The 25434-nt window shown below is 38.4% G+C and overlaps 1 protein-coding gene across 1 annotated transcript in view; it reads right to left on the bottom strand.

Moving 5' to 3' along the window:
• Positions 1-24873, bottom strand: part of LOC104074214 (FGGY carbohydrate kinase domain-containing protein-like) — a gene marked incomplete at its 3' end in the record, with an annotated part of 44254 nt that extends 19381 nt beyond the window's left edge. The window contains exons 1-4 of the mRNA XM_009574266.1: positions 24667-24873; positions 22662-22773; positions 20730-20881; positions 8722-8810 (exon numbers count right to left, since the gene is read on the bottom strand). Of these exons, the coding sequence (XP_009572561.1) occupies positions 8722-8810; positions 20730-20881; positions 22662-22773; positions 24667-24867 (554 nt within the window). The remainder of the gene's footprint in view (positions 1-8721; positions 8811-20729; positions 20882-22661; positions 22774-24666) is intronic.
• Between the last annotated feature and the right edge of the window lie 561 nt (positions 24874-25434).

Below are 25434 nucleotides of genomic sequence, written 5' to 3'. Positions count from 1 at the left end.
TTAAGAAAAGCATTTTAAGGCTGAATTTATTAAGACACTTTCATATGTAAGATATTACAGAAGAGTAACATTTTAAAAAAAAAAAAAAAAGAAGAAGAAGAAAGACCCCCTATGGAATAACAAATTTAAGTGAGTTTAATACTTTTAAGCACTATATGTACACATACAATGCACAGACTTCATGCTATATAGCTTTCTTTTCCTTCACTGGATGAGAACACTCCTGGAATGTTATTGTTTTCAGGGGGTGCTTTTTAAGAATTTACTGTGAATACATGCATTATATATGTGCACACTGAAATACTGCTGGGGCTGTAAATGACCCAGGAGTTCATAAATATGGTTATTTCCTTATCTGGTTCAAATTTATGCAAGAAAGCAATTGTTACACAGCTCTTGCTGAACAGAGACCCAATCTCACAAGGGACAAGGGCTTTGCATGGGGCTTTCCATGGTGTTTCACATAAGGAAGAGTTCAAAGAAGACGACAGATTGTTTATAACATGCCTTGTACCGTCAGGGTCTGATCCCTGATGGCGTTCACAAAAGCTAACGCAAAAGAAACATACACCCCCTGAACACCCAGCCTAAAGAGAACCGAGATGACTAAAAAAATGAGATGAAGAGAACTGAAAGACAACAAGCTCCTCTGTGGTTTCTGCCTTGTCTTTCCTCAGAATTTAAGGCCATAACACCACAACCTCCTTCGATACTTCTCCCCCTCCCCACCCCAGCTTCAGCGAAGCACAGTTATCCAGTCCCACCATTAGTTAGCACGTCAGCAAGCCGGATCTCAAAGACTCCTAGCCATCTCTTTACAAACTTTATTAAGGGGAGATTATTATCTGACCTTCAGAGAAGCTAATAATTACAGTGTTCATATATATATTGCTTCTGCACAGGATCAACAATGAAAGGGTTGTTTAAACACAGCTCCTTTGCTGTGTACCACTCATCAGCTCGAGCTAATGTTAATGACTATTATGGAAAAATAAAAGACAGAAACATTTTCTGATGTGCATAGTATACTTATTTAAGAGGCTTCTTATGATGCAGGATGTTGCATTTTGAGACTGCAGAAATAAGACCTTTAACAGCAATGAATATATGAACCCCAATTTTTTTTTTTTATTTTGTTGTTAAAGCACTGGAGAATGTCTTAACCATTACACAGACACACACACACACACTCTCTCTCTCACATATACACACACTCTCAAACTACCACACTAGGCAAGATCAGAGCTTAACAGCCAACAAAACACACATTCAATCCCTGAGATCATTTTCCTGAAATAGAAAACTACATATGTTTCTCAAATTTCACATCAAGCCACTGCACAGCCCGAACTCCAGGGGAGAACAGAGCCAAGCCTGCCTTTGGGCTTGGGGGAGTAGGAACCCGAAAACAAGATGATTCCTTTCATATCACCACATTTCTCGTCCACATCTAAACTTACAAACACCCCTGTTTAACAGCATTTCTAGTGGGGGTTGCTTATCAAGCAGTCTTTGCTTTGTCAAATTAAGACACATCGCCTTGGATTAGTGAGACTCCCTGAGTTCAAAATGACTTCATGGTTGGCTCAGAGTTCACTGTCTCTGTGGCAAGTTGCCAGTAATACATCTACTACCGCGCCTGCCCCCAATCCTTTTCTATACTGACCTAGCTGACTTTTTTTTTTAGCAGCAAATGAACACAATAGAAAACTAAGGGCTAGATACTGTCACAGCTAATTAACAATCCTAACATCTTTAAAAAATAATCGAAGTAGTAAATATTTGAAGATCTGAATGCAAATCTCTGAAATGCAATGTTTCAATGTATGTCAAAACTGCTGGAAAGGGACAATGCACTTTTTCTTCACTGTGCAGATACAGTTAGACACTATGAAGGGCTCCTGTTCTTGTGGAAAACACATTAAGCTTCTTTTGCTAATATTCTGTAAAGGGCATTTGTACAATAACAATAGCTAAAGCTTCCTGTTTGCCTGTGTGCTTCCTGGCTAACATTAACAAGACCTGCTAACAATTTTCTTATTTAGCACACAGAACTCTTTCAGATTACTCTGTAGACTCAAGGACATGTCATTTTTAAATAAAAAAAATAAAATCTAACAGTAATGGCCCACACTGCACCTGCGCTTCACAGTCCTGATAACTCTTCGAGCTATATGCTTCCTATTTTCTTACAGTGGATCAGTCTGTATGTCACCGGTCTCCAAAGAACACGTTTTGAATTTATTAAAAGCCTGATAGAAGCGGAATTCTCTCATTTGGCAAAGATACTGTCACAGGGACACTTGCTTTTGGCTCGATGACAAGAAATCCGTGGTACTTTGTCCCATCCACAAAAACACCATCCCTCCCCTCCCAATCAACCCTTCAAGATAATTCTCCCTTCTCCAGAGACTTCTCCAAACAAGTCTGCAAGTCTGAAGTCTTGGGTTTCATTCCATAAACAGGACCAATAACCCGAGTGCAATTCAGGATAACTGTCACCGCCACATGGGCTGCAGTGCTAATCACGAAAGCTTTCTGAACTATTCCCTAGCTCCTTTCTTTCCAGAGAGAGGCCTAATTTTTAGACCAGGCATCTTTTGAAGTAGGCACAAAATATAAACAAGAAGAAGCTAAATGCCAGAATCCCAGCCAAAGGGTATACATTAGTCACGGCAAGGCTAGGAAGGAAGGGCAGGGCAGCTGGCCCCAAAAAACTGGTGTCTGTGCTGCTCCAGTTACCACATCTCACTAACCAGGATTGCTCAATCCTTTGAAAAGACACAGGCATCCTTCAGATAATCATTTAACTCACACCAGTTTGTTTTTTCAACAGCACCTCTAAACATAAGCTCCTCTTCCAAACTCTCTCTCTCTTCAAAGCTTCCAGACTATCTGGATAAAATATTTGGTGAGGACTCCACTAACCACACTGATGAAATACCTCACAGCGGTAAAGTAAGCAACCTCCTAAGAGTGTATGTATGTATCGGTTTAATAGATGAAGAACAAACCCAGGAATGAACAAGAATCAAATCCTCAAAGGCATTCAGCTGCCTAAAAACCTCCAAAGATGTAGATTTAATTCACTTCTCCAAATCACACAGGGGACATAACAGAGCAGAGACTTGAATCCAGATTCTTGGATTCAAAACCACCTTCCTAGCTTTAATGTTTTATTACAAGCTTCCATCACTGCAATTCAGCAATGGACCAGAGTCTACTTCTATCTATCCCAGCCCACTCTGCATCAACGCCGCTAAGATCAGAGGAGTTCTCTGGATTTAAATCAGTACAACAGAGCCATCTCTAGCCCTAATGATAAGCAACTGGGAACAGGTTACAAATAAACTTTAAGGACTTAATCACTTCTTAACATAAAGAGTCAGCTATTTAAACGTGCACAAGCAAAGGAACTAGCTTCTTTCTCATAAATGAAAGAAAAAAATTTGTCAGGGTATTTTCCTGTTGAAAATATATTGTATATTAAAAACATATCACTCTCTCACACACAGATACAGCCTCATATTAGTTATGTGGTTCTCAGAAATGCTTATGAACTACAAACATTTGTCTTTCACTTTACTGTCTGTAATTACCGTAACAGTATGAATTTCTTTCTTATAAAACTGATTTTATCTGAAGAAATGCATAATCCTGAGATCTGTTGGAAAGAGATCATTTACAAAAGATCACCCAAAAGTATATGAAACACCTCTGTTACACCATTTTCCCTGTCGTGATGGCTAGCAGTTGAAGACTGACTGGACAAGTATTTCCACAGCAAAATTATTTGGGTCAACATTCATATATGAGATGAAGTCTCATACATTACTTTCCCCAACTATTAACATTTAAGAGTGTAATAATATAAAAAAATGATTCTGCACAAATATTCAGTTTGTTCCATCTTTTTTTGGTAATTTTGGGAGGTGGCTTATGGCATGGTGTTGGACACTTTCTACCTCAATAATGTCAGCCTGACATTCTTCCCTACGTTTCCAAATCCTCCTCCACAGGTTTAACCTCTCTTTGATTACAGCTCATATTACACCATGAAAATCCAGTAGAGACTAGCTAATTTTCCAGTGACTTGCTTATGATTGAAAGTGGCCCTGAAACAGAATGCTGGATCTAAATACACACGACCTTTGAGAAATTTGTGTGTGAACTCTACGCAATTTAACAGCTCAGCCATATTCTTATCTGCAATGTAATCCTTCACGAGACTTCAGAAATACAGTAAAATTGCAGATGTGCATCTCAGGTAAGAATTCTCCATCCATAATACAGTAACCTGTAACTAAACCAGATAGGCATTTAGATTTTATTAAGATAGCTTTATCCAAAATACCATATAAAGGAAAAGTTATCAGAGGTTATAGATGGTGGGTGGAAGAGAGCAGTGAGTCATGCTCACCATGAGTAAAAGTGCTGAGCCTCTGAAAAGCATTGCTAACGTGTCTGTGAAAAAACAGCTCTCTTCCTCTCCACAACAGCATTTCTGAAATAAGACAACGGAGTATTCAAGTCGCAAAACCAATACTCATTGTTGCAACCTTGGGGGACAGGAGCAGGGAAGTTCCAAAGTTTTAAATTTTTTAACTAAAGAGCTGTTGGTAACATTTTTTAATGCAGAATAGTCAGCCGTCTAGATCATTCAGAACAATTTAATGGTCTTTCACCAACCCAAAGAGAAATAATAAAAAATAACTATTTTAATACGGAATATTACAGGCAACAATCTTCCTAGAACAATGGGAATCAATGATTTGGAACTTATCCTTTGCAATTGATGGGTGGACACTGTTCGGTGAGATATGTAGCAATTTCAAAGACAGTAAGTAAAAATCTCAGAATATGTTTGAGTCTCCACCTTTCAGGTAAGAAACATTTACTGTTTATTACACATCCACTGGAAAAAACTTGGCTACAAGGCAGTTCAAGCCAGCAGAATCAAAGGTGAAAGACAGAAGGTTTCATACTCAGAAACACACATCAAGAACTGCTTTTCAAATACTTCAAATCCTGATCTCACACACTACTTAACTTTGTGCACTAAGTAATCTCACTGAAGCCAAAAAGACTATACATAGTTTTAAAATGTTAAATACATACAAAATGTTTTACAGAGCCCCTTAAAAATTTAAAGAAGCAAGAGTAATAGTTGCAATGTGTGCAGAAGTCTTTCCTACAAAAGTGCCCTTGGAATTTCATTTATTTTGGTAAAATCCCCATCACCAAAACAAATTTAAAAAAAATAAATCTTTCTTTTATCAGGGCCAAGTTATGTATGATTCACAATGACTAACACTGTGTTTTGCCATGTGAATAGGCTGCTTTGTGCTCAAAGGGAGAAAAGGTAGTAAGAATCTTATACTTGATAAATTCACACTTCCCTAGTATTATGAGCATATGCAGGACAAATTACTTTACTTCACCAAAATACAAGGAAATTCCCAAGAAACAGGTGTGCATGGGGGAGAGCAGAGGAAGAAAAAAAAATTAGGTTTTATTCCAACAAAACATTTCTTGTCCTTATTTTCCTGTCTTTTTCTTCCTCCTTTGTTACCTTATAAGACATTCCACTAGAGCCAAAACAATGGGCTTAATTTTGGGGAGCACATTAAGGCAGCAAAGGAGGATGTATAAGAAACTATTTTATCCACAATAGAAGACTCTCAACCAAAGGGTGTGGGAAGACTTTGTCCAGAAAGTCTTTTCCCAACATTCCTTTCTCCCTTACAACATTCATCAATACAAGCAAAAAGTTTTTGAATAATCAAAATGTCTTTTCTAAGGAAATGGACTTGCCAGTAAAAATTCAGTCACTTCTACTTTTAAGTATACTCTTCTGCAGCTTTTTTTTTTTTTTTTTTCTTTTTAAAAAAAAAGAGAGGTTCTCTGCCTCACCTCCAGAAAGTTACAGCTAAGAACACAAAGCCAAAGCTAGGCAGGACTAAGGAGCTGTCGTTACCACTGTACCCTCCTTTTTCAGACCTACTTCCAAAGCAAAACCTGAGCTTCACTGAATTTATAAAGTCCCAAAGTCCACTGCAAGCCACGACAGCCCGACGCCAGCTGACAGCACCACTACACTAAGTCCACAGCATTAGTTTTACCCCATCCTTCTCTTCCCTTCCCCACACCCACAAATAACACTGCCTCCTAAATTAAGGCATCCACGAGAGACAGTAGATGGGAGCTCAGAGTATGATAACAGAGTTCCTATATAGCCCTTCCTAACTTCCTTTTAAACCTCCTGCCATACATTTTGGTTGCATACAAAGGTTGCAGAGGAGGCCGCAAATTTTAATCTCAGGAATTCAGACTGTAGTCCTGTACAGGTTAGAGGAGCACTAGAGAATACAGTCATTAGTTCATAAGATCTGTTAACTCTTTCACTATTATTAGTAATACTTATTGCAACAGAAGTTCCAAGGAGGAATTAGGTCCTACAGTGCTGGGCACTAACAACACACCCAAGAAAACACCTGCCCTTCCCCAAAGACCTCACAGAAATTATAACCACTGACAGGTACATGCAGCAAGCAGATAGACAAATGCTACATTGGAATAGCAAGTATCAGGCATGGCATAACTCTAGCAAGAGTTTTGTGAAAAAACAAAATAGGAATTTTCAGGAACAAGTAAAAGGAAGATGATAAAAAGCTTTACTGTACTAAGCATGCTGTTATCTTCGTTTCCATCCAGATTCCCCACTACTGCAGCATCAGTTGTTAGCAGCGATCCATCAATTCTGCAACTTGGATAGCTGCATAGCTAGTGTAACTCCTATACTTCAATACAATCATTCATTTCCCAACAGCTAAAGAATTAGTCACAATAACAGTTACATTTTTAAGTCTGCAGGAAGGCATTGTTGTTCTTTTCCATCTGCTCTCATAAGCTACACTAGGTTGGAGGTTAAAAGAGATGGAGAGAGGGAAGGACGGGGAGAGGGATTTCTTTTATACTGTATGGCTGCCACTATTAAAAACAAGACAGACAGAACATGCTATGGATCAAGGAAGACCTGGGAAGAGCAGGAACTCTGTTCATCAATGCTGGAGATCCCTCTGCTTAAGCAAGATAAAAATTCTTTTTCAAATATATCACCATTCTCTCTGAAACCATTTCCCTTCCTTTACAAATAAATTCAAAATAATATTTGACTCCCAGCTCACCTGGACCATATTCTATTTTAGCTTCTTCAACCATTAGCACGAGGTGAACATTTCATTATTTGCTCACACATTTTATCCCATCTATTAATCATCATCTGGCCACAAAGCCAAATTAAAACTGTGTTTGAAACAGGGTCCCTAGCCAAATAAGAAGGGTAGAACGAAGACACCCCTACCACACGTAAGAGCAGATGAAAATGTACCCCTGTCCTATTAAACAGAACTATTAGTAGACAAATTGCAAGAATCTGTAACCCAATAAAGTGACATTTATTTTCTGGATCATCATATCCCCCAACTACCTCAAAAAGGTTCTCTTTAGGACAGGTGGCTACTTTTCTCACACATGACTGTGCCTAAATTTGAGGAGCACTTGATCTGTCGCACCCTTACACAGCTTATGGGAGCAAAGCAGCCACCTTTCTCCACCTAGTCCCCTGATCAAAGGGTGCCAGTTCTAAATCAAAGTCTTGAGTACTTTCACAAGATGGACACCCTGCGTGGCACGTCCTCTGGGAGCCTGGGATTTATCCTCTTGAAGTTAGAATTGGGTCAGGTGACAGGACTGCTTAGACTGCAAGATCTTTGGGGTGAGAGTTGTTCTTCTGTTACACAGTTCATAGTCATACAGCAGAATCTGACTAAAAGTCCAAAGGAAGGAAAATTTGAGATAGTATCTTTCAATTACTGTCTAGCACTTTCCTGCTTTATAATACAAGATATTTAACAACAGCTGTCAATCATGGAGACTAATTAGGGAGAAAAAGAGCACTCAAATAAAAAGAACCGTGTCTGATGTGAAGGTATATTCAACTTCCAGAGACACTAAAACTATCCTATGACCAGTTTTCATTTTAGAATAATTTTTGCACAGATTCAGCTCCACAAACTGCAATGGAAATAATTGTGAACTGCACTGAGCTGGGCATGGAATTGGTCCCTAAGACTTTATTTTAAATAAATAATACTGTACCTCACTTTTCACAAGGACTAGTTTATCTGCAAATGCACTTCACCCGTACTGGTCACTTTAATCAAGATTTTAAAGGGGTTTTGTTAAACTGCTCAGCAAGTATTGTAGGATGCTTTTGGGAAGAAATACAGCTGCCATGTTTTACAGTGAAGTGACCATTTTAAACAAGATTTTACCAGATCCCTCTCACATGGCAAAGAAGTGTTTTTTTCCAATTCTCAAAAAAGTCAACAAATTTGTCAACAAAAACAGATTTCAAAGAATTATTAGAAGCATATTTCACAGTAACTAGAGCAATCATATTTATGTTCCAAAATGGAGTACAAGACCAATTAACCAATAGTTGTAGCAACATACTGTATCTGTGAATTACATTGCCCACAGGAACAACTGTGTTCAGGAATGCACAATGGAAGCAGGAGATAGGTTCAAGATGTTTTGAAGCAAGCTGAATTACAGACAGATGTACATAACAGCATGTCCAGTCAAAATGAATTAAAGCAGAAACATACATAAGAAAATAGATGAAGAAGACCAAATCATATGTTATAATTAACATACCTTGCAGTGACACCTGTGGCTTTCCAAGATAAGAAATCCGGAAGATCAAAGAAGTAGCCTGCCTTCTCCCAGCATGATTTTTGCAAGTTCTAACAAAAAAATTTTTAAAAATGCAGATATTAGAGGCCAGGCATGATCATGTCCTTATTCTAATGCAATTAAGGAACCTGCCAGTTATGTAAAAATGGCAATTCTTCCAAACCCAATGTTCTGATCATCCAGTCTGCTCTACTCACTTTACAGTGATTTACGGCCTGAAGAACTGAGCCTTTCGCCCACCACAGACTGATTGTAAGAAAAGAGTTTCCCATGAAGAGTTCATGGAGGCACATGTTTCAGATCACTAACGTGGGCTCTCTCAGTTCCCCGTCAGCTGCTCAATGTCAGAGCAGCCTCAAAGTCAACAGACAACTTTCAAAAAATATTTGCTTGAAGAATGCCCTACTTTCTAAAATAAACCATTTAAAATGTATTATTTTTTAACTATAAGTACAGGAAGAAAAGAAACAACTCTGTGAGCATAAGAACAAAACTTCCTAATCTATTTCAAAATGACTGAAATACTATCGAATCATAGAAGAACCTGTAAGCTTTCAGTGAAGCTTTTTTCCACAGCTGGGACATTAGGGGGCTCTCAATGCCCTGGATTAACCAGTAATAATCAGCTTTAAATCCACACTACAACCCTACAGTTGCCATCACAGCATGCACATGAATTCACATGAACAATTAACAGAAGTTCATCTTTGCAATCCCTGCCTCTCTGCAAAATTTCCTTGAAATGCATAATGATACACAAAGAAGTATGAATGCCTGCATTTCCATTTGAAAAGAGGTTGAACCTTTTTTCTTCAGCTGAGGCAATAACTGAAGACAGTTACAAAATAACTCTCCAATGATACCTGCAAGGTCTAGATAGCGACGTGACATTTCCAAACTCCTAAAAAAACCCCTTTTACCAAGATAGATCATTTACAGAGAGTTTCCAACACAATGCTCTGTGGAGAGCTAGTGGTCCAGAAAGCAAGAGGTTGGTCATATCACCTGGGCCAGGCCCTATTCTTTGTTTCTATCTCCAAAGCTCAGTCTGGTTTCAGCTTATGATAGCAATGCACATTCTTAAAATTACTTTTCCACGTAAACAATCTCCATGCTTGCCACAGGTATCAGACGATGATGAATGGGAAGAAAGTTTCCCCAAGCGTAACGTTTTATTCCAGTGTGACATAAAGAGTGAGCACCACTGTCCTGCAATACAGCTATACCATCCAATGGCCACCTCTGGCCTCAGTATGTTAAAATAACTAAAGAATATCAAAACCAAACAAAAGTCACAAGGTTCACAAATCAGACTTCCACAGAAAGATAAGATTGCTTTAAAAACTTTCACCAGCTTTTTAAATAATTGAAACAGTGTGAAATTGTCTCACTTAAGAGCAGCTGTTGCATTAGAAACACAAATCCTAGCTGGGGTATTTTGGGCGTGGAGCCCTGCTAGATGACACAGCTTCAGGAAGAACACAAATTAGGTCAACAGTTGCATCCAGCAGGCTAACGCAGAGCTGGAGAAATACTTCAAAAGTGCATGAGATGGGAAACTACATGGGTCTTCATCTCTACACAAGAAATTTGAGGGATGATTTATTTGCCTTCTTGTCTTTTAGTGTTCAGGTCCCACCTTTTTCATCTACTCTCCGTGTTGCAAGAGATTCCAGGAGCAGAGGATTTTTTAGAGAAGTACAAGTATTAAACACTAAGAGTCTCAATAGCATAAGCTTTGTCAACAGCAACTCCAAGTTGTCCTCCCTCCCCCCAAAAAAACCCCTGCAAGAATCTGTGGTACAAAGTTGAGCAGGAGGCCCAAGTATTTTAGCAAAGGGTCTAGCAGCTTTGTTATTATGCTTTTATTTTCAAAGCTTTTTTTTCAAATTATTCAGTAAATTGTCAATAACTAACATGACAATTTAAATCACTTGCATTTTAAAAGCTGCCATCAGTTTTCTGGAGTAAAAATTAATTACATGCAGTATCAAGAATGTACATGATGAATTAAAATAAAAGATAATTCAATTTTAAGAAATACTATTTGGCTCTGTAACTTAATTCAGATATTATGTGATTTCAAACCAAAATCTTACAAGTCCAGAAAGTTACTGAAATGGAATCTATGAACTCCAGAAATTAAGGTGCAACTGAGTAAGTACAAAAAAAGCAAAATTTTGTTCAGCTTTGGATCATGAAAAAAATCGGTCTTCTTTGAGTTTAGTTCTTCAAAAGCTTCTAAAATTTATGGGTTCCTATTGAGTTCAAAAAAGAAATGCTCTGATTACAACTTTTTAACATAAAATGCACAACCTTTGGATGCCTGTTCCTACTCACTCGGGTTTAGCTTACCTCCTAGACCGGTACTCACATCAAATTTAACTTTATATGTGAATGCAAAGGTGCTCCATAGTTTAGTACAAAGGTCATTCAGCCTGAATATTTTGATAATATAAGCCATTATGTATTGTGAACATACCTGAGTCTTCAAGAAGCAACAGGAGTAGTTTGGCTATTAGTTTTAATCAGAAAAGAAATTGGATTAAGAATAACTGTCCTCTTCAAACAAATCTGTTTCATCAAAGATACTCCTTGGATCCTTATTCTATTACTTCAAGAATTCCCCAAAGTCACATGTTAGTGACACTAAAATATGTTGTTTCATGAACATTTAAATGATTCATTCTTTGCCATCTTGATGCTTTGTCATCATCAATTAGTACAGACAAAAAAAATCATAGCATGCCCTGATGCTTTTTCCAAACAAATTTAAAAGTCTCCATGTTTTCGACACTCACTGAAGTTAATTCTAATTTATTTTCACTCACAGTCAGGAATTCGTGACCACATTAAAAGGATTGTGGAAAAGATCCGGGAACGTTCCCAATGCTGTATTCATATCCTGCGACTCACTCTCCAAACTCATTGTAAAGAAACTAATTCAGTCTTTCTGTTTTCCAGGGGTACTTATGGAGTCCCCTTTCTTCATCCCTCTCTCTGATTGTTTTGGGATTTTTTAACAACTATACCTTCAAACAATATTTTTTGAGATCCTTACAAATAATCCCAAATACCTGGGGGCAAAGAGTTTAAGAATGTCTTTTAATCTTCCTAGACAAGAAGGATCTAGGGGAGCAAGGGATGGGAGAACTGATATAGAGCGCATGAAAGGCCTCCATTGCCCATATATTCCTTGACAAGTCAAAAGATTATCATGAAGCCATACTGCACAATTTTGTATTGTTATGTGTATTTGTTCACTTCTTAATTGGACTGAAAATACACACACATGCAGAATTTCACGTGAGCTCCAGCAACCGATACAATTTTTTGGAGACACTTTGAGGCACATTCTCCTTGGGAAAGCTGCAAGAGCTTTCACATTCACATTTTACTGGTTTGCTGAGGTAGTCTGTTTCTGTAGAGGAAACCTTTGATTTCTACTCTTACTGGGTATGTAATTTTCTTGTAAAATGAAGTGATCTTCAGACACCTAATGTTTGTGAAAATGCATTTTTTTCCACTAGAAGGAAACTGTGCATATAAACACCAAGCTGTCCTCACTTTTGTTATTGCTAATACAGATTAAATATTAATCAAATTATCTTAAATGTCATTATAGACAGCCCTCGTATCATATCCCTGTTGGCCATGGGATTAACTAAAGATGGGCTAGAAGCAAGACATCTGATTTAGCACAGGTTATCAGTCTGAATTTCATGGCTACTTATCAGCCAAAACCTACAAAATCAAAAATCATCCAAAAATGGTGTGTTAGAAATCTAGATTAAAACCAGAAGGGACAGATGGAAGCAGAAAAATGTTTTACCCTTTAGTGTAAAAAAGAAAGCTGGCATGAGCATTCAAGTTGCCCATCAGGTCAAAATCTAAGTCATCTGAAAATTAGGAAAGAGACTGATTCACCGAAGAACTGTCTGCTTTTCCCAATTAGACCCCAAATTTGAATCTATTTGAACTATTACATGCAAGCTGTAATAGTAGGCTGTGCAGTGTATCAGTCTCTATTCTTCAAAATTACAGAAAACAAATATACATTGTGTGAAAGGAAGAAAGAGAACTGAAGACTTAATGCACATACTCATGGGGATATAAGAAACTGATGTCCCATGCCCTCCTCCAATTCAGACGAAGCAAGAACTTAGAACTTGGATCTCTGACACTTTAGATCAGATGCCAAGCCATGCGATAGAGCTATTCTGAGATACCCAAGATAGGCTCTGACCAGAAATCCTATCCTTGCCAGAGCCAAGGCTGCAAACTGATCAATTTTGCAACTACCAGCTGCACTAAATTAATTGGTAAAACATTAACTAACTGAATTATCAGATTCATCTTGAGATTGGAACTAGGGACGGGGGGAGATGGGGGACTTGGAAAGTAACCTCTTAGGGTGAGGCTACTGCTGAAGGTGGAGAAAACTGCCTTGCTGCAACACACCATCTCTACCACCAAGACACTGTCTTAGACACGTGCAGGCATTTTCAAATCCCTGAGGCACCCTGACCATAGCACCATAAGCCAGGTGAGCATCAGAGTCCAGGGCAGAAAGGGCTACAGAGGGAAAGACTAGGCACATGAAAGGCTGAGTTAGGAGAAGCTGTAACAAGGCAAGAAGGAAACCTATGTGCATGTTGTAAGCCTCACCACACTGCAATGGAGTAGAGAGAGATGGCTGGGAGACAAAGTAGGACATACTTAGAGGTGTAGGTGCTTCAGACCTCTCAGCTGTTAATCCTTCTTTTAAATTAGCAACTGCAACTAAAAGCCAAACTCAACAGTCCAAAGTACAACTTATGCATACATGCCTGTACTATGTATGGATTTTGATAATAGAGCTATTAAAGCATTTATAAACAATTCTAATCAAGAGTTCGGTTCCAAACCCAGTAGCTTGGACTCATTCTCATTTAACATGGAGTTGATTATTTATTTTAATGGCAAAATCTTACCAGTCACATTCAACTAAACAAAAAGCCAGCTGCAAAGGCAGCAAACAAGGGAGAAGACATGCATCAACGTAGAAGTTGCTGCCAAGCTAATGCCAGCACATCCGCTATTCTTCTTCCCTCCATAGCCAGGGCAAGAGATGTTCTAATTGTTTCTGCAAATTATCCCATTGGTCACTGCAAGTCACGGGTGTACGGAAAGAAGAACAATGATGCATAAAAAGGCAGCTGTAACTGAAGATGTGAACAGTAACATACAGAAAGATCACTGACTACTGTGCTAGATAAAAAAATAAAGAAAATTACTCAAAAACTATTGATTTTAGTTATTAATTGCAAGGAATGATATGCTAGCCATTCACCCTGTGAAATGATTTTTTTGCTAAAGGGATGCTCTTCTTCGCTCTTATGCACCAGATTAAAAACAGTTGTGAAAGCACACTGTAGGAAGACTGCATTTCATTTGGAGATAGTTACCAAGCAAATACCTGCTCCCAGTCCAGCATCCCCCACCCATTTAGAATATGCTAAAGCACCTCTGATTTAATGGGACTAATATTTTTTAGAAATGGCTGATTTGTAATGTCATTAGTATGAGGAAAACATAACAAGCATCCTTTCATTTTGGCACAAGCCCCAATAAAATTTCCAGCCAGAAATTAGTAAACAAGATTTTTCCTTCTGCTACCTCTGGGAAAAACATGCTAACAGGCTAATTCTAGAGCTGGACAAACCTTCACTGCAGTTTTTACATTGCTCTGTTTAAGCTATGCTCTCACTGCTGTGGTGTTGGTTTGCCACAGCATAGACATCCATATAGTCACGTTGTACTGACAAACATTTGCAGCAAAATAATTTCCAAGTGAAGGAGTATGTACGTACATTTTCAGTTCATATGCACGCATCTACCCACCAGAAGTATCTATACGCTCATTCAGTCACTGAACATGCAATTTCTTTAGCCAAAGTCAACAAAACAGCACAACCTGCTTAGCAAAGCTGCAAAAAATGTACCTGCAGCTACAGAAGTAAAGAACTATTGCAATAATGTTTTGCAAGACAATTCTAAACAGTGAAGAAATCTGAGGAAATAACAGCAAGAGGAGTCAATTTAATTGGTTATTTTGAAAGACCCAGTAACCAGGGACTACTTTCCTTTTCAGTGAAGTTTACTCTCGAACTTATCTGACTGACTTCAGGAAGACTGTCAGAATTATCTTTCAGCTAGTTTCTAAATATTTGTGAAAGGATAATGATTCTTTATTTCAACTTCATCTACAGTTGACGTTCTTAATTCAGCTGACCACATTCAAAAGTCAAATGCGACTGTATCCACAGAAATTAGCTTTTAAAAAAAATCATATATTCATTTCGTTTTACATTACAGATTTAACACTGTACTCTCTTTATCACCACACATGGTCCACACAGGCAGAGAAATACAATGCTCCTCATAACTGGACCACAGATGTGCACACTTTAACAAGACTGCCCCATAGGCAATACAGTAGCTGCATTCAGTTGATCATTTACTGCAAACAGCTGTCCCTGACATGCAAACTCCACTTGCAATGATGGCTTTGTCATATGAACACCTATTTGCAATCACAAACATCAAGACCACGCAATTAATTTCATGTAGACTAACCACTAGGCGCCAGAGGGTAAAATGATTCGGCAGCAATCAAACTGAACTGAATGTAAGCCAATACAATTCAAACAAAAGATCTCAAAAGACCTATTATGGCCTTCATAGTTCAGTTTCTTAATTCAAAACCAAAATGGCATAGAGATGAAGAGTTGGAAGAACAGAATACGCCCTGAAGCCTCTAATCTCTAGTTAAATCTCTATTCTGTGTACAGTGGGAATGTAAGGAGACAAAGAGAAATCTTCAAGAGAAAGCATTATATGGAAAAGAAAGCCAAAAAGAAAGCCAAAAAGAAGCAGATGAGAGTAACTTGTGACTTGGAAGAAAAACTGCAACATCCCTCTGCAAATAAATACAAGTCAAGTGTAACAGGAAAGCTGCAAGAGAAAAGGACCAGCATCTACTTCTCGTATAATGACATCAGCTCATTCCTCACAGTCTGTGAGGTCATCTTCAACTTCAATTCTAATGACAAGATGATGATGGGAATGGAAAAGCACAGTTAGGTCACCTTAGCCCTCTCCCCCTTCTCCTCCCTCTTCATTACTTCCAACCAATTCAGAGTAAATTTGCAAAGTCATAGTCTTTAGTAATACCTTCAATTGCTTAAATGAAAATTCTTCAAGTAATAGAAATTCATTTCCTTTCTTTGAGGGACAGCAACACCTAGCAATCCCGCTGAATTGACCTATGTCAGACCCTTCCTCACAGATGTCAAGTTTTCAGATACTACAGTTAGGAGAGCCCAGGGCAAACAGTGAGAAGGGAGGATCTCCTAATGTGGCCTTCCACAGTCAGGTTAGCATCATGGAAGGGGAGAGGGAGGCTTTGATGACAATGTACACACAATTAACCTACAGGTATAACAACAGTCCAAAGGGTCATTTAGTATCAATACCTTAAATAACTTACTTCCAAAAGTGCATCTAGTTAGTCTCCTAAATGACTAGTCTCCTAAATGACTTTTAACAAACTAATTTAGTTTACAGTCACATTTGTGCAATTTGTCTTGTATTAGCAAGACTGCAGTTTCCTATGACTGACTCCATGAATATGGAACATGGAACATGAAGAAGTCAAGGGAATATCTTGAATATTTATCGGTTAGGCAATAAGCTCAAAAAGAAACATTTATATTTATGCCAGCCTAAATAAACTTTGAAGCTCAAGAAAACAATGTTAAGAGTTCCAAAGAACTGAGGATCCACTGAAAGGAACGTATTTCATTCGGGGTCATTCTAAGGTTCTTCCAATTACTTGCTGTTTACTGTTACAAATACATCAGATTTGATTAAAAGAAAAGTATCAAACAGTTTCCCAGTGATACAAAAGTTAATTCTGCTAGTTATGTCAATGGGTCTATAAATTATTCTTAATTATTAGTTCCAGGTTATTTTATCATAACTTCAGATATAAAACAGTTATTTTCCCTGCTGCACCCTTTCTGCAAAACCTAGATCAATGCAAGCATATATGGAATGTGCACAGCACCAATCCCAGGCAAAGATGCAGAGGAGGAAAATAGCAAAAGCATTTAATAGCAGAAACATTAAATTCCTGAGGTGTTCAAAAAAAGTTCCAGGGAATTCAAGGCAAAAGTCAACAGTGAATCTTCATAGATCAGGATGTACCCACTGATCTGGAGCATGACTGTACAAAGTACATGGCTGTGTTTTTTATTTTGTTTTGTTTTGTTTTTAAAACTTCTATGTGTTGTGTTGCAGCCACATCAACCTTTCTAATCAAAAACTTTCCAGAAACGTGATGCCTACCAAAGGGACAAAGGCCCAAAGTAGCTTCTGGATACACCTTGGTTTAGCCAGTTTTGATTAGGGCCAGTCATAGAAGAATGTGTCCAATCCATTGTTTGCCTTAAGTTTCCGGGATACTGTCAGGTATATGACAATATCAGGGACGAATATTAAGAAAGGAATAAAGAAGGAAAGGAAAAAAAACATCACTATGGTCTATGGCATGATGTTGACTGGGGAATGATATAGTTCTCTGTCTCATACATTTCAAGAACTAAAAGGCAAATGAAATTCCAGGAGCTTGTTTCAGAAAAAAAGATGGTTTTTTACCTGTTCACACAAAGTACAGTTAAATGGAGGAACTCATTATCACAGGAGATAGTAGATGCAAAAAGTGCATGTGGGTCCAGAAAAGATTAGCTGAATTCACAGAGCAAAACACTCACTACTAATCAGGCAAATACTGAGTCAAATGGATTTCTGGTCTGACCCAATATCGTTCTTGCATCAAGCAGCAGGTTGCACCGCTTGCAGTCAGATGGCTGGAAATAGTTCTAGAAATACTGGAAGTGTTTTCAGAAAAAACCTGAACCAACTGTACATATTTGCAGAGGTTGGCAGAAAATTCTGGTAGAACTTTATACAATATAGCAATAGTCTTTTGGGACGCTTTGAGAGGGATCTTATTTTAAAGCAGCTCCCAAGACTGGACCGCTCACTGGAGCAAGCAGTAGCTTGGTAGGAAAGGTTATTTCCCATGTGATATAGAAAACATAAGCAGAGGCGAGGATTTAAATAAGACAAATAAACTACTCAGATCTACGATACTTTAAAGAAATCTTGCTGGTAGCATATTTGGTGACATTTAGTAGTCAGGAAAGCTGGAGAGACCAAAGGCCATGATCACAGCCAGGCACACAGTATGGGCAGACACTATGTAAACTTCCCTAGGCAGTTCTGCCAACACATCTCAGCTGTAACATTCAGTGCTCATAACGATCCCATTTTGGCCTCTCCTCAGCAACACCAAGGGCCGCGTTTTTAAAGAGAGTCTAATTTTATGCTCATAAAGTTCCCATCTAGCCAACTGACTCAACGTGTGGCCTGCGCAAAACAGGTACAGTGCAGTTATTTTCTGAATACCAGTTGTCACAATTAAATAGAAGCACGATGGGAATTCCAGTTTCAACTTTGCAAAGCCTTCAGATATTCTCGGTTAAAAAGGCTAAAATAAAAATGTTTCTTTCTACCTGCTAATCTTGTGACTCTCCCAAGGGATGTGAAAACCAAACTTCCTTTTTGCCAGCATGTGCATTATCACTAGCTTAAGAAATAATCCTGCAATCAAAATAGATTATTTTTTCCTTGTGGTGTATGAGCTAGATCAAAATCTAACTCTACCGTACCTCTGGGAACTGTGCAGTTAGCAGGAGGGAAATGCACTAAACAGAGAAAATAAAGATGATACAAGTCAAAAAATATGAAGGAAACATTAAGTACCATTTTATAAGTAGTTTTCCTGACCATGCCTTTAATACCTGTGTCATAGTTTATTCATCTATAAAATATTAATAACAAAGAATCTGAAGAGACTTAAGTAATTTATTATTTGCAGACCACCTGAAGACACTCCACTGAATAACAACGTATGTGCAAACTGGTGTTTTAGCTCCCATTTGGAGAACCAGACATTCAAAGTTACTGTAAAATTTGCCTTCCTTGGCAAAAAGTGAGAACACTTGCATTACATGAGGCTGAATTTCAGCTGTCAGAGGCTAACATGAACCTTTGCTGCTAGCCCTAAAAGTCATGTAATGCATAGGTGATTAGCACTGAAAATAAACCATCGCTCTTCGTACAATTCCTTTCACCCTCTTACTTTGCAACAAGTATAGAAGCAGCAAGCAAAGACTCCATCACATACCTCTCCGAAGCTAAAAAGTTTAACACTACATGCCCACATCTCAACTGATTACAACCGACTCCATAATAAATGTTTTGTTCCTTCTCACGAGCTAGCTGAGGTGCTACTGTAGATGTTCCTTAAAGTGCCTGAGTTAAGCAGGGTAAGCTTAAGCAGTTTAACAGCATGTCTTTGCTAGTCCACTCAGGATGCAGGAACTGTCGCGTGAGCAGCCCAGGCAGGCAGATAATGAGGAAAAAAACCGCTCTCTTAAGGATAATAATCTCTTTAGCTGGTACGTCAGGAGCTGAAAGGGGACATATGAACAAGCCCTGTTCTGTAATGCCCTTCTGCCAGGCAATCTCTGCTACTGGCTGGCATGCTGGGTAAGGTGAATTCTATTTCCTACCCATTTGCTCATGGAGGGAACAAGCCCTGCAATACTTGCTCTCCCCTTTATACTACAGCAATTATGTCAGAGGGCTTTGAGGCCATAGCATAGACTTACATCTCTGGGTAACCACATTCGAAGACCCCACAATCTGTGCTTTCCTGATCAGACAGGTACTGATATTCCAGACCTTGCAATATAAAAATGTTTTAAACACAATGGATTCATTTAAGGTTTCTACAGCTTCACTTTTTATTATTTATAAAATGACTGACATATGATACTCATAGCTCAAGAAGGAAAGAACTAGTAGATGGATATTCGTATTTCAGTATAGCATCTACAAACAATGTTAATTATCCTCTATTATCATTAATCTGTCAGTACCTGCCTCTACCAGTTAATTCCTTTGACTTTCCCCAATCTGCACCTTGTTACTATATGATGTTTCATGTTTGTAAGGACAGGAGACTGGCTGCTTGAAACTGGCAGCAAGTAATTTACATTTGGGCTTTGTTAAAATGACAGCAAGCATCATTGAGACCAAATGTAAAAGCCAGATTGGAGGAGGTTATAAAAAATTCAAGTGGCAAGCATTTCTCCTTTTATCTGACAGTTATTATTAAAAGGCCATATGTCATTCTGTAACACACAAAATTTAAACACAAGAGACAGAGGTAGAGTTCCACATTATGAACAGAGCACCTTCCCTCTACAGATGGTGTATTTCCTACAGATGGAACAGAACTAAATTGATGCTCTAACCAAACAGTTTCTCTACCAGCAGCCAAAGACATCACACATCCCCTCACTGTTGGATGCAATGCCTCAAAGGCAGTACCTCTGGGAAGGACACCCAATGTTGAGATGGTGCTGTTTTCAAATTGCTATAAATCCATCCCAGAAGTGGCACCTACACCCCTGTAAGCATGCCCAGCTACAGTAGTTAAGAGCAGGAAATACACCTCCATAACTAAATTCTAGGATACTTCGAGGACTCACTCATTACCTGCAACTAAATTCGTATGTATATCTAACCTAAAAATTAGGTAAGAAAGGCATATGAAATGTTTCAATCAGGAAATACTAAATTCCAATAAAATCAAAGATATTTCTAAAAAATTAAGAGGAAAAAAAGAACCTCAAAACATTTTCATCACAACTTAAGGCTGGCCTTACTTTGCATACCTTTGGGTTCAACACTAAGGCTGAAGACTTTTGTTTTAGAAGTTTCATTCTCAGAAATTAACAAACAAAGGGCATTAATCATTAGTAAAAATGCACCACAGCCTTAGATGTACTCACCTCCTTTATCCACAGCAATTTAGGTGGCTGCATTTCCACAGACATCACTCCCCCTACATAGCTCAAAACCCTGTGTTGCGTTGCATTGATGCGCTCAACTTGACTGACTGCACGATGGTCCATCCACATAATAACATTCCTATAGTTTTGTCCTTGGGGAAAAAAAAAAAGGGATTATTTTAGGTCTGGTTTAACCCCACCTCAGTACTGTAAGTTACTTGACTATAAGCTGCTTCACACTTTGACTTCTACATAGAAAACTCAAATTCTATTTGCATTAATAAGCCACAGTAGATATCTAAAGATAAAATTCTAGCCCTCTGAGCCAACTTTAAGACATGCTGAGCACTGAGAATGCTGACTGAAACCAATCAGGCTTGTGAGCATCCAAGAACTTTGAAACGCCATGCTCTTGTAGACTATATTTCATTCAAAGAACCCAAACTTCTTGATAAAGTACACATATTTAGTTAAAAATATAAGGAAGCATTTTGGTGACTAAGAACTAAAAATGTGCAAAATCTGCGCAATTACATTATAAACTGAAATTAACCCGGCTAGTCAGCTAGCTAGAGTTCCTCTTCTGTTGTTATGAGAAGAACTACCCTAATTCCTTTCAGAAATAGTTTCAGGGGGGTAATTTGCTGAAATGCTTTTATTTTGGATGTGGAAGGAAAAAGCATTTGGCAAGTCTGCATAACACATGAGAAGAAGAAGCAAAGAACATTTTATCAAAATTAACCGACAGAGGACCTGCTAGACAGGTGGAACAGTAATCCAGATGACACTTCAGACTCCTCCCTTGCTAAGTACACTGCACATTCAACTTCATGACGCAGCCACTCATGCATAATCTTGAAAACATACTCTAAGACAAGGCAGAAGTATGAGGCACACCAATATTTCTAACATGAATTCAAATATAACTTAGAACTGCGAGACTGCCTGAAACCAGACCATTGCATGTCCATACCAGTGTGACCGTATTCAGTGCATTCTTGTCTTTTTATTTAACAACACCACTGTGTAAATTCAAAGTTCTTGGGGATATCAGAGAATAAAAAATAAGAACTGAATTTGACTCCATAGATCAAAATAGCCCCAGACATCATTAGGCATTGAACAAATTGTAAGAGACTCTCAAACTGAAAAATAAAAAATCTCATCTAAATTTAGCAAAGGACATTTTGGGGGCAAAGCCGTTTTTTTGAGGATAGGAGGAGATGACAAATACATCTGAGAATAGAAAGGGAACATCACAGAATTGTGATTATGGCTCTGTAGCTACTGATTCAGCACACACCTAATCTTAAATGGGATTCACTGAAAAACAGTACCTCACAGACTTCTTGAGTCTTCTGAATCATCTACTCAAAAACTAACTAAAAAATTAAAATTTTTAGAAAAAGGTCACAGACTGTTCCTGAAGTTTAGCACTGTCCTAGACAAAGACAGAACACTAGTGTAATAAAATACACAAGCTGAACCTCTTGCCTGCAGCTCCATGACAGAGTAAGCAATTAGACTATACTAACACTACATTTTTAGTATTCCTTTAGCCAGTGTGGATGGGCATTTATACACACTATGAAAGCCATGATTAGTAAAGTCAGAAGGAGAAAACATGCACAAAAGAAAAATGAGCATAGATTTCTCTAAGACGCAGTCTCTCTGAGCCAAGATGAACAAATCTGATCTTAGGGTGTCAAACACTTAGCCAAACAGTAAGCAATTCTCATCTCATATTTAATTTTACCGTAGAATTAAAATAGTAAAACCAGAAAAAAATCCTCCTGTGAAAAAGATTTTCTATCAATCATCTATATCACCAAAAGTCAACGCCGTAACTTGGTATTTGGATGAAATTGTAAGTTCATTCACATCAGTGGCAAAACATATACAGTAACACCAATTTTTGTGCTGGAGTCCTACCTTCACAGTTGACTGCCAAAGGTTGGAACTGTTTATCCACAACAACAAGGGAACATGTAGCATCAAAACCAACCCCTCGAATCCAGCTAGCATCTACTCCACAGACAACTTTCTGCAAATACACAAAACACACATGAACACAAACATATCCATATATATGCATGTACCATGTGAACTAATGAGTACAGAAAATGAGTTACAAATTAGAAACCCAAGCTCAAACTCCGAAATTTCTGAGATTCAGTATTCTTTAACATCACTAATCAAAAATACACGAACTTACCAAAAATTCTTTGGTTTTCAAAACTGAATTCAAAGGTCTATGGAAAGTTCTTTAATAGCTTTTTAATCTTACTAGCCACAGCCCTGGATGAAAGCAGGAAGCACAAAAATAACCGAAAATAAAGGTAGCAGAAAACTAGCAATTTTCTAGTTAATTTTCTCTCTTTTCTAAAAGCTTGGAGTTGACCTGCATGTGAAACATGGACACAGGATTAGGGCCCAGTTACTTCACTCAGTTCCCACCTGTGGAAGCAATGATCTTCTACAATTGCTTTGGTAATATTGTGCCACAGCTTTTTGTCTTGCAATAGTGAAGGGTCCCAAAAATAAAGTAGCAGTGATAATACCTCTGCAATGCGCACCTTTTCAAAAACTCTGCTACCAAGAGTTTGGATAGCATACTTTTTGGAAGATTTTCCAAAAAAAATCACCACCCCAAAAGGTCAGAACTTCATGGCTTCCAGCAGCACTGGAAAAAAACCCACAACACCCACATGGATTAAGTGCCAAGTGAGGTTGCAAGACCCCTAAAATGTAACGCAGTAATAAATTGCCACTTCTCAGCAACAATAAAGATATCATTATTTTAATTAGTACTATAACGAAAGACTTTCACTAGACTTGCTACAGTGCCAGTCTCTTACTGGCTCTGTAAAGCTATAGTTTCAGAAACTGTATTTTATTGCTTACATATAAGAGATTGTATTTAAAGAGGTCCAGAGCAAGAACAAAGCAATTCACAAAGAGAAAAATCAAATAAGCAGAATAAAAGACTTGCTCTGCTTTAACATCAAGCCGTTCTTCCCTATCACTCCTGTCACTCCCTTCTTTTCCTTCCTTCCCCCTCACCTCGTCTCCTTCATTTCAGGGCATTTCTGCAGAGCCAAGCTCATTAATGTTTGAAAAGGCTGATCAATAACAAGAGAATGGGTGAACTGTCCATCTGCAAATTACCAAGCATATCATGAATATTTAAAAAGCCAACCTTAAAACACGGAGCAGGCTGGGGCTTTATTAAGAAGGATGAAATGGCCTACATGTGCACTGCCAAGCAAGGTCACTAATTTACTTTTATCACCAGCATGTACAGGCAGATCATTGGATCAGAGGGTACAAATTTTCCCTTATAGTAAGGCTTATTTCAATCTGGTTTTCTGCTTGATACTATCCACAAATGTATATAATTTATTTTGGTCTTATAATACTGGACACACATCTTAGTGAGGATCACAGGTGACAAATATTATGTTAGGCACCATCCACAAACCAGATTACAACTTCTCTACAATAAATGCTCCTTTGTGACTCTAGTGCAGCACAATGCATATCTTTAAATATATGCATTACCAGGTTCTGAGCAACCTCGACTCCTCAGAGAACTGTCTCATGGCTAGAACATACACCAGGGAAACAAAACCCACAGATGTAAATCCTGAAGGCAGTGGGTAAGTCCTCCTCCTAAGCTAACAGCACAAAGGTAGGCCTTTCATTCTACTTTCAGTTGTAGCACAAGCTTTCTTCACTCTGGCCTTCAGCTCCTCACCTATGTAAGAGACATTGTGAGGTTACATTAGCCATATCCTAAAGGTACCTTTAGTGCACAAAGATGGCTACAGCATGCACAGAATTGGATATTAAAGGCCAGTGACTGGAAGGCCTTAAACTTTCAGAACTTGAAGAATTACCTGCAACACGTATCTCCATTTTATTTTTCTTCGCATACCTTTGTGACCACGCAACAAGCAGCCCATATGTCAGCAGAGGATTGCTCATAGTGGTCTGGTTGGGGCTCCCAAATTTGGATTGGCTGATCTGCATGTGCCACTACTGTCCCAAACTCGTCTACCAAAGCCGCACGAACACTTGCTGATCCAACATCAATTCCAACATAGTATTTTACTGGAGCCTGCTTCTTACTATGCATTTTTAATAAAACCTATTGGGGGAAAATAAAAAAAGGGGTTAAAAACAGATAAAATGACTGATGATGGAAAGCTGTGCTGAATAGGACAGGAGAGATGCTGTGCAGGCACTTTGCTTGACACCTTTCTTTTGCAGCAAGTCTTCACTTGGCATTATTTAATTCATTTGAGTTTTCAAGTCTTGCACTACTTGTACTTCTTTTCTTCAAATGTTTGTATGTAAGTTGCACGGTACAGAAGTTCCTGAAAAGCAATTTGTCAATTTGCATGTAAGAATATGCATGCTATGATAAAGTTTATGGACTCATATAGTCAAGGAATTGAGCTGTGGTCACACGGTATCATGTCTACATAAAGGGAAAAAGAGGGCAGGAGATAGGAAGGGAAGGAAAGGGTACAGTTCCAAACTCAGTGGCAGTCAGGAGCTGGTGCTTTACACAGAGGGAAAATTTCAGTCCAGAGACTCCAGTGTTTTTCTGAATTCTAGCAGATGGGGAAGCTGCTGATGACTATTAAGTTGGATTCACCTCTGGACAAGAAAGCAAGTACCACCACAGATACGTCATTGC

Source organism: Fulmarus glacialis, unplaced genomic scaffold (genome assembly GCF_000690835.1).
Source record: "Fulmarus glacialis isolate BGI_N327 unplaced genomic scaffold, ASM69083v1 scaffold14193, whole genome shotgun sequence".
Taxonomy (NCBI): domain Eukaryota; kingdom Metazoa; phylum Chordata; class Aves; order Procellariiformes; family Procellariidae; genus Fulmarus; species Fulmarus glacialis.
Note: the sequence above shows the minus strand (reverse complement) of the source record. Positions and strands in the feature narration are given on the sequence as shown.